General features: G+C 30.8%; 1 protein-coding gene across 1 annotated transcript; it reads left to right on the forward strand.

Moving 5' to 3' along the window:
- Nucleotides 1-7,602: 7,602 nt before the first annotated feature.
- On the forward strand, nt 7,603-9,953 carry LOC120175361 (3-hydroxy-3-methylglutaryl-coenzyme A reductase 1-like). Its single transcript, XM_039181993.1, has 4 exons — nt 7,603-8,675; nt 8,778-8,963; nt 9,055-9,400; nt 9,517-9,953. The coding sequence occupies exons 1-4, from the start codon at nt 7,690-7,692 to the stop codon at nt 9,757-9,759; spliced, it is 1,761 nt and encodes a 586-aa protein (XP_039037924.1). The 5' UTR covers nt 7,603-7,689; the 3' UTR covers nt 9,760-9,953.
- Nucleotides 9,954-10,244: the final 291 nt, after the last annotated feature.

Below are 10,244 nucleotides of genomic sequence, written 5' to 3' on the forward strand. Positions count from 1 at the left end.
CAAAAATATTATTCTTCTGTCATTGAATAATAAAAATTCTACGAATGTTAAATTACAAATTTATCCTTAAATTATTTTAGATTTACAAAAAAAATCTATAATTAAAATTTTATATGAAGTTCAGGGGTTAAACAAATTTTTACCCTTTCATTAAACATTTTTTATATTTTTAATTTTATAAAAAAATTATATAAATATTATGAATTTAATTTTTTAAAGAATATATATAAATATTTTTACAATTTGTAATATTATACAAATATATAATAAGTATAATTTGGTCAAATATACATTCCAATAATCTTTTATTCATTTAACCAAACACGGTAATCTTACATTCCTACTAAACCAACCAAACACAAAATACAACATTCCCAGTAATCCTATTCCCTGGTAATCTTTTATTCCCACTGGTAATCTTACATTCCGTGAACCAAACGCACCCTTAGGACAATACAAGAAATGGTAATTATTTAGCTTTTGTTTACCCGTTTGGGTAGAACAGTCGACCCTAGAACTTAAAATTATTATATATTTTAGATTTTAGATTTATTTTTTATTAAAAAATTATTTCCACTTCCTGGAATTCGTTACGAGTTTGTTATTAGCAATTGAATATATTTTAGGTTGTTAGTTAGTTAGGCCTATTCTATTGGGTTGTTTTCCGATTTTATTGATCAGTTAGAGCTACACAAGCATGTTGATTGTAATTGGGTTAAATAACCATTTTTCTTTATTTTTTAACATTCTAATTTCATCCCTAAAATATAACCTTCTTTCTAAATTAGTCCCTAAACTTTTGAACCTTCCAATTTCATCCCCAAATTCATCCAAATATGTAAATAGTTTCAAACATAGTTAACCAAATTTTTTGTTCAAACATATTCTAATATAATTGGCCTTACAATTTTATTAACAAGTGATGTGATTAGTGTATATACATATTTTGAGCTGAAACTAGAATGCTAAAAAAAAATTGGGGATCAATTTAGAAAGAAGGTATAGTTTGGGGATGAAATTGAAATGTTCAAAAGTTTGAAGAATAATTTAAAATGATATTCATAGTTTAGGGATGAAATTAAAATATTTAAAACTTTAGAGACCAATTTGAAATGAAAATCGTACTTTGAGGCATGTGATGCAATTGACATATATAAATACTTTAAAAACTCGATAATTTCTTTTGATAAAATCTAAATATAATCATAATCCCATTTAGAGGAGATGGGAAGAAAATGATTCTAAAGAAGTGAACGAGAGTGCTATTAGTGAGTCTAGAATCTTATAACCTAAGAGAATATGAGAAAGCAAAGACGACCAATCGATCGAACATGTTTAGTTAACTCGATCATTTTTTTAATAATCTGGGGGTAACTACAAGACAATATATGTTCGAATATAACTCTCAACTTTTTAATATTGAACGCTCACACCCCTAATATATATGCTGCTCGAACCTGAATCCTCAAGAATAACAACAATTCTTTTACTACGGAGTCCACTTTATTCGTTACAAAAAAAGTAGTTAAATACAATTAACATATACATAAACCATCAAATTCAGTTACAACCCCGTTACCCTGAATTTTTATTCTCATCTTTGAAACAAATAATAGTTATTTTTTAATATTATTTGATTAAAAAAAGGGGACTTTGGTAGGTAGAACATGTTGGCCAGACTAGTTCGTTTTTGACCTCAACATTATTTTTTATTGAAATTTCGTCCTTTTTCCCACCAAACAAGCTATTAATAAAACAGATTGGCAGACTTGAATGTTATTAAAGAACTAATTGTCCAACATTCCAACTATAATAATTTCCCCGGCAACAAATTACATTTTTAACATAATAAATTATTAGTGTATAAAATCATGATTTAAGAAGTAAAATTACATATAATTATATACTAATAAATCTTGAAACATCGCGTTAATAATAAGATTAAAAATAAAAATAAATGACTAAAATTAAAAATGTTATGTTTAGAACAAACATAAACAGGAAATAATACAAAAACTCAACTGAAAAGAAAATTAATTTGTCATTGAAAACTTCTGATAAAATAAAAAATGGTTCAAACCCAAGAGTTTACCATAAAAAAACTTCAAGATAAAACACACACGCAAACATGTGAAGGACAATCAAGGTATTTCATGCTATTTTTTTAAGAGAAACAAAGACCAAGAAAGAGAAAAGAGAGGAGATTTTTGTATATTTGCATTAATTTTTTTGGGTAAATTGCGCGTTTGGTATCTAAATGATCAATTTTGGTATGTTTTGGTACCTAAACTTTTAATTTTTCAAAAGCATACATAACGTTAGTTTTTATTTCATGTTAGTACCTCGTTGTTAAGAACTTAACGACACTGCATTTTATGGGTAAATTATATCATTCATCAACTAACTATATTCTCACTCCTATTTTGGTACTAAAGTTTAAAAGTTTTCAATTTAACTACTCAACTTAAGGATAAGGTACCGTTATGTGTTTTTAATTAATATTTATACGAATTTTAACATTTTTATAATTCATTTGTGTAGATTAATTTGATAAATTTATTATTTGTCTTGCATGCTCATGTTTTTTATGTAATGCTTTAATTATTTTTCTAAAATTTCATTTGTGTCATATAAACCAACAATATGTTGGTTTAATCGAATGAAGGACTAGATCTCTTAAGTAAAGTCAGGGATATGAATTCTGACAATTGTGAATAGAGTAATTAGATTGGGAGGGTCACCTTTGCCTCTATGATACCCGATTCAGATTAATCGATCAATAAATAAAAAATCGGTGACTATACCAAAAAGTAATAAATTATTTTATGATAGAATTTATTGTTTATTGATTTTTTAAAAAATAATTTTCAGTTTCCTGTTAATATTATCATGTTTATTGTTTCTATTAAAAAATTTATACTTATTTATTTCTAGTTAATATTCCATTAATCCAAAAGGCTAAAAGCAAGTATTGTTAGGCAGACTAATTAATGTTATTAAACTTTACCGACCTCACTATATGTATAATTCTTTCTAAAAAACTATATATAAATAATAATAATAATTTAATATATTATAAGTAAATTTTTAATATTTTAATTCCATTAACGAAGTTGATAAATCGTGATATAAAATTAATTAATGTTTGAAAATGGAAAAAAAATTATAATATTGTCAGAATCAGCCCTCCTAAAATGACACAATTTCACTTTGCTCTCTCCAAATTTTTTTAAAATTAAGAAAAAGGTTATTTTTTGTCAGAATCAGCCCTCCTAAAATGACACAATTTCACTTTTACACTTATCTTATTTTTCATCAATTTAGCCCTCGGAGTTGTTCAATTGCATCATTCTATACCACACCCATAACTTAAAACACTAAATTATAAACTTTAAACCCGAAACTATAACCCCATACCCTATAAACCCTAAATTCTTAATTATAACTTAGGATTTAGGGTTTAGGGTTTTAAGTTAGGTAAGATATATAATGATGCAATTAAATAAATTTAAGAGTTAAATTGACGCGAAAATAAGATAGTGACAAAAATGATAAATTAGGTCTACACGGACAATGACACCCTTAAACCTTAAAATTATAATTTAATATAATAATAAAACTACACTCTCCTCTTTCAAAATTTAACAATTCAACGTCTATCTTTAGTCAACTTTGCCAACATTAATAAGAAACTGATAGTGATGAAGATGTGATTGTTGTGAATGGGATTTTTATGGTTAAACTTTGAAGGTTTATATCCACTATTAAGCTACCTTTTCTTTGCCTAATGAAACCAATATTTAATCATAATTCATATATTTTACCAAGTTCATGTTAAAGTTATTTCAAGGACTAAACAAATAAAATAATAATTTTTTTCATTGGAAGAAAGTCTACAACAGAAAAAAAGTCAATGTAATAATTATGTAGTAATAGTTTAGGGTTATAATTTAGTATTAAAAAGGGAAAATGGTTATTTAATTATAATTTTTGGTCTAGGGCAGTTAGCCAGTTACCTTCAACATCTAGCATTAAACAAGACGTCTTCCCCCAACATGAAATTACGTATATCTTCATCAAAGATTACTACTTTTAATACCATAATCATGATGTTTTAACCAACAAATGTATGATGAAAACAATATACACGTAAATATAGAGTAATTTTGATATATTAAAATATAATGTTCGAGTCTATATTGTAATATAGACTCGAACATTGTATAATGGTTGGACTATGAAAATGTTAAATATAACTTAAGGAATAATTAAGCTGTCTTACCTTGTGCCTTTGCAAATTCAGTCAAGACAATCTGCATTATTTTCAGTGCTTAAATATGCGTGCATGAAGTTGACTATCGCATATGAATATATATTTTTATATACACGTAAATGTAACATACGAATAAAATGTGTAACAAATGTATAGTGACGGATCTAAAAGTACTATTAGGAGTGGATACAAATATATTTATAATAGAAATTTTTCGTATGAAATGTACACAAAAGAAATTTTAAGATAGACATTAATAATAAAACGGACAACTAATACAAACAAATCGGATTCCAGATAGGCACGTGCCCACCCCGGACAAGCCTTGCATTCGACACTATATGTATATATCAATAGTGATGCATGCAGGGATGAACACATTATTTTATGTTACTAGGATGAATTTTTAAAATTTTAAAAAATAACGAACTTATAAAATTTCGAGGAACGAAAATAAAATTTCAATAAAAGATACTTAAAATTTTAAAATATATAATAATTTTAAATTATTAGGAGAACGATTATCCCGCCTGTCCATCTATCCATCCCTTATGCATGTGATTGATGATGATGAGCATTCAAATTCCAAAGTCCAAATAAAAGGAAAATGGGCAAAGCCAGGCAGCCACTTAAATCAATTAGCTTTATCATCCTTATTTGTCTAATAAATGACATGTTTTGAAAATAAATATATAATTTATTTTATAAATTTTTTTATTGGTTTGAAAATAAAAAAGTTTATTTTGATGATGATAGATATTATTTCACAAGTTACCTTGATTGACAAATTCAAATTTATCTTGTGAAAAGTTTTCTCGTTTGATAATAATAATAATAATAATGATATTAATATTAATAATAATTTAAAAATATAATAATATTTACATATATATTTAGATTAAAAGTTAAAAAAAATTATATATACTAATGGGAGCGATATGTATTTAACTTTCCTAACACAATTCATACATATTTTTATTTAGGGTAAATTACCTATTTGTTTTCTCATCTATTACTTAATCTATGTTTTGGTCATTTAACTTTTATTCTTTTTCAAAATCATACCTAATGTTACGTTTTCGTTATGTTTTTATCACATATCGTTAAAAAATCAATAATAATACTAACATGACAATTTTAATTATTTTTCAATCTTGATGTGAAATTATCTTACGATGACACGTTAACATTATCGTTTGTTTTTAAAGACAAGTTACTAAAATGTAATGTTATGTATGATTTAAAATAAATAATAGTCAGATGACCAAAACAAAAACTAAATAATCGGTGGATTATTAAAAGGTAATTTACCCTATTTTTGGCATAGGATGAGCCACGACCTAGGCCTACCTAGGCCATGATACGCCACTGCATCACACGTCGACTAAGGACCTCGAATTAGGTCTGTTATATAAATTTATACTTGAGCTTATATTTTTTAATTATATTTGAATTTTAGTAAATACTTAAATAAACTTGTTGTCTCAATATGCCTCTCGAATTTACAAAAATTATAGTTAGACCCCAATTCTTTTGAAAATGTAAACTAAACCCTTCACAAGTTTTATTTTTTTAATTTAAACCTCTAAACTTTTTAAAGCTTTAAGTTGACCCCTTAAAACTCTATAATCAGGTTCAACTACTGCCTGCCTGCCTGCATGCACACATATGCATTGTTATTGAATGCAAAGTTCTACCTGTCTGGAAATAACTTGTTTCTTCCAACTGCATTTCTGTAGAACTGAACACTTGTAATAAATTTGTTGTCTTCGACTCTGTCCCAGTTTTATTAATGGAGTTCTTAATTGAAGATGCATGTTTTTCCCGAACTCTAACCTAATTTTATGCATGTAATAATGGTCTAAAACATGACAATATAACAGTCAATATTCTGCTATGAAAATTAATAACTGGGAAATTTAAAAAATATAATATAAAGTTAAAATCTTCTAGTTTGGTTGGCCTGACCATGCCTGCACATATATATATATAAATACGAAAGCAGTAGTTCAATGAGAAAATTACACGTTTAGTACCTAAACTATCAGTTTTAGTCCGTTTTAGTATAATAACTTTTATTTTGTTCAAAACCATACCTAAAGTTAAATTTTTATTTCATTTTAGTATCATGCCATTGAAAACTTTAGTTTTTGTTTCATTTTAGTATCCCATTCAAAATTTAAGATTTGAAAAAATTGAAACTTTTAGTACCTAAACAGACCAAAACTGATAGTTTAGGTACAAACACATTAAGTTTTTAACGGTGGGTACTAAAATTAAATGAAAACTAAATATTAGGTATGGTTTCGAAAAAACTGAAAGATCCAATACTAAAACAGATCAAAACTGATAGTTTAGATATTAAATGTTTAATTTACCCTAGTTTAACTTATATGGATTTTTTTATGAAGAAAACTTGGTCAGGCGGTCCAAGCCTTCAGCCATGGTGATGAATAGTTATCATATTGCTTATTATTTTGGGAAAAAAACCTTCAATTCTATCGTCTATATCATATTATTATTTTTCTCATACAAAGGGTAAGCAGCTCAAATCTTATTACGTAACACTAAAAATACCAACACGTGGAATTTTTTATAACATAATAATGTATAGAAATTTATATAAATATATAATATTTTAAACACATACATAATAAAAATATATATATAAATACAAGAGTGTGAACATTCAATGTCAAAATGTTAAGAGTTATCTTTAAATAGATACTAACTTGTACTTACTCTAAATTAATAAGAAATGTAAAGAATAATTTGACAAAAAATATCATATTACGGTCTATGGTGACGGATATATGTACAAGTCAGGTGAGTACGTGTCCACCCTAGAACTTAAATTTTTCTATGTTAGTTGTTCATTTTATTTAAGATATCTATCTCAATACGAAATTTTTTTGTTATTAATATATATGTACCTGTCTTAAAAAATATTTCTAAATCTACCATCGAAGTTCTAAATTTATGAATATTTCAAGACTTAATGAAAAATGATACAAATTTAGGAATAATTAAAAGATTAATAAAATATAAATAAATGACAGAAAATACCAAAATAACAGTGCATGGGGAAAAACCGAAAGACCAAAACGAAAATGAAAAATATCCAGGGAAGGTGCAGACAAAGCATTTCCCCAAACACTGCCTTAAAAATTCTTTCTTTGACTCTTCTCTTAATGTTTTATTACAGTGGCACGTGCCGAACATTGTCCCCTCTTCCCTTCACGCGCCTTTTACCACGCGCACTTCCGTAAAATGTTATAAATACCGCCTTCCCCTGAACTTCCAGCATCTCAAATCGTTTAAAGAAAGTAACTGAGAGTCGAGTCTTAGTTGTTTCGGTTTTCTCCTCCGCTTCCTCCACCGCCGGACTACCGCTTCCGCCGCCTTAAACACCCGAAATGAAGGCTACCCGGTTTTCTTCAGCTAAACCCGTTCAAGCTCTGAAGCCGACGAAGACTGTTTCTTTAGATGAAGATCCCACTAAAGCCTCCGATGCATTGCCGCTTCCTTTGCACCTGACGAATGCTGCTTTCTTTACCCTTTTCTTCTCGCTGGTTTACTTCCTTCTTTCACGTTGGCGTGAAAAGATCCGTACCTCCACGCCTCTCCACGTCGTCACCTTCTCCGAGATCGTCGCGATTATCGCCTTTGTAGCATCGTTCATTTACCTTTTGGGGTTCTTCGGGATTGACTTTGTTCAGTCTTTGGTTTTCCGACCGTCCCCCGACGTTTGGATTTCCGAGGACGAGGAAGAGGAAAATGAATTTTTTCTTTGTAAAGAAGATGCCCGCAAAGTCCCTTGTGGACAAGCTCTAGATTGCTCGCTGCCTCCGCTGGCTCCTCAGGCAACCATCGTAACTGCCCAGAAAGTGTTCGATGAAAAGCCTGTGACAGTTTTAATGGAGGAAGACGAGGAGATAATTAAATCCGTAGTGGCGGGAACTACCCCTTCTTATTCGTTGGAATCGAAACTAGGTGATTGCAAGAGAGCGGCTGCAATCAGGCGTGAAGCGTTGCAGAGATTAACCGGGAAGTCGTTGTCTGGATTGCCCTTGGAGGGGTTCGATTACGAGTCGGTTTTAGGGCAGTGTTGCGAGATGCCGGTCGGGTACGTGCAGATTCCCGTGGGAATCGCTGGCCCTCTGTTGCTTAATGGAAGAGAGTTCTCTGTTCCTATGGCAACCACTGAAGGATGCTTGGTGGCCAGCACTAATAGGGGCTGCAAGGCTATTCATTTGTCCGGTGGAGCTACTTGTGTTCTGTTGAAAGATGGAATGACTAGAGCCCCGGTTGTACGGTTCGGTACAGCGAAAAGGGCAGCTGATTTGAAGTTGTATTTGGAGGATCCCGATAACTTCGAGACCTTATCTGTTGTTTTCAACAGGTTCGTTTCGACCTTTATTGAATTCCGGATCGATTGATTTACAATTCAAGCTAATATCTGTAATGGCTTATTGAAAGTTTTGGATTCTTTTGGTGGTTGCAGATCCAGTAGATTTGGTAGGCTTCAAGGTATCAAGTGTGCAATTGCAGGGAAAAATCTGTATATGAGATTCACTTGCAGTACCGGTGATGCCATGGGGATGAACATGGTTTCCAAGGGAGTCCAAAATGTTTTGGATTTCCTTCAAACCGATTTCCCTGACATGGATGTCCTTGGCATCTCTGGTGAGTTTTTTTTTTGCATAGACTTGCAATATTTATGTTATATATCTATTTACCGCTCGACTTCGATTACTGAATGTATGAATTTGTTCATGTAGGAAATTTTGTTCAGACAAAAAACCAGCTGCGGTTAATTGGATCGAAGGACGAGGCAAATCTGTTGTCTGCGAAGCCATCATTCCAGGTGATGTGGTGAGGAAGGTCTTGAAGACAAGTGTGGAGTCTCTCGTGGAGCTTAACATGCTTAAGAACCTTACTGGCTCAGCCATGGCTGGAGCTCTGGGTGGATTCAACGCTCATGCCAGTAACATTGTGTCTGCAGTCTACATAGCTACTGGCCAAGATCCGGCTCAAAACATCGAGAGCTCTCATTGCATCACCATGATGGAAGCTGTTAACGCCGGCAAGGACCTTCACGTCTCTGTCACAATGCCTTCTATCGAGGTAACCAATCGTGTCTGATTATCGAAACACAAGAATTCAAATTACCAAAACATTATCCGGGTTATTGATTGAGTTAGTGCCTAATCATCTCTATTCCCCCATGATTCATCCTTTAGGTTGGCACTGTTGGTGGTGGAACTCAACTTGCATCTCAGTCAGCCTGTTTGAATTTACTCGGAGTGAAAGGTGCGAGCAAAGAGATGCCCGGAGCGAATTCGAGGACACTGGCAACCGTAGTAGCCGGTGCCGTCCTTGCGGGGGAGTTGTCGCTCATGTCTGCAATTTCAGCCGGTCAACTAGTAAATAGTCATATGAAGTACAATAGGTCAAGTAAGGATGTTTCCAAGGCTTCTTCCTAGAGAGGAGAAAAGTCCCCATGGAAGAGATGCACCAAGGAAACAAATCTCTTTGTAATAAGTTGGAAGGAGATACGGTCTATTTTTAATTTTTAATTTATTTATTTTGCTTTTATATTATATAATCCAAGACAAAATCCCAGGGCATGTAACCTGATAAAACGTGTAAAATAATAGAATTGTTAATTAACATATTTTTACCTTTTTTGTATTGTTTATTTGATGATTTATTATAATCTTTGATTATTTCACCGATTGGGTTGGTTTTATTAATTTAAATAATGATTTATTGAGTATATTAGAAAGATCTTTGCCAGTGTGGGACGAAACAAAGATCTATCAAAGGTGCCTTCCAAGATTGATCATCATAATATATTGAATAAACTTTGAAGGCATAATTGTTGATTACTCCAAATAAAATGACAAGTTTCCTATTGATACGATTTATGAAAAATAAAAATAAAATAAAAATCTTGATGAGAAAAAGT

This window comes from Hibiscus syriacus, unplaced genomic scaffold (genome assembly GCF_006381635.1).
Source record: "Hibiscus syriacus cultivar Baekdansim isolate YM2019G1 unplaced genomic scaffold, ASM638163v2 tig00112206_pilon, whole genome shotgun sequence".
In the NCBI taxonomy this organism is placed as follows: domain Eukaryota; kingdom Viridiplantae; phylum Streptophyta; class Magnoliopsida; order Malvales; family Malvaceae; genus Hibiscus; species Hibiscus syriacus.

Bases quoted from the DNA above. Each gene is read 5' to 3' on its own strand.
- LOC120175361 (XM_039181993.1), top strand. From the start codon at position 7,690: ATGAAGGCTACCCGGTTTTCTTCAGCTAAACCCGTTCAAGCTCTGAAG. The intron at 8,676-8,777 runs GTTCGTTTCGAC...TGGTGGTTGCAG, and splicing joins TTATCTGTTGTTTTCAACAG to ATCCAGTAGATTTGGTAGGC. The intron at 9,401-9,516 runs GTAACCAATCGT...TTCATCCTTTAG, and splicing joins TCACAATGCCTTCTATCGAG to GTTGGCACTGTTGGTGGTGG.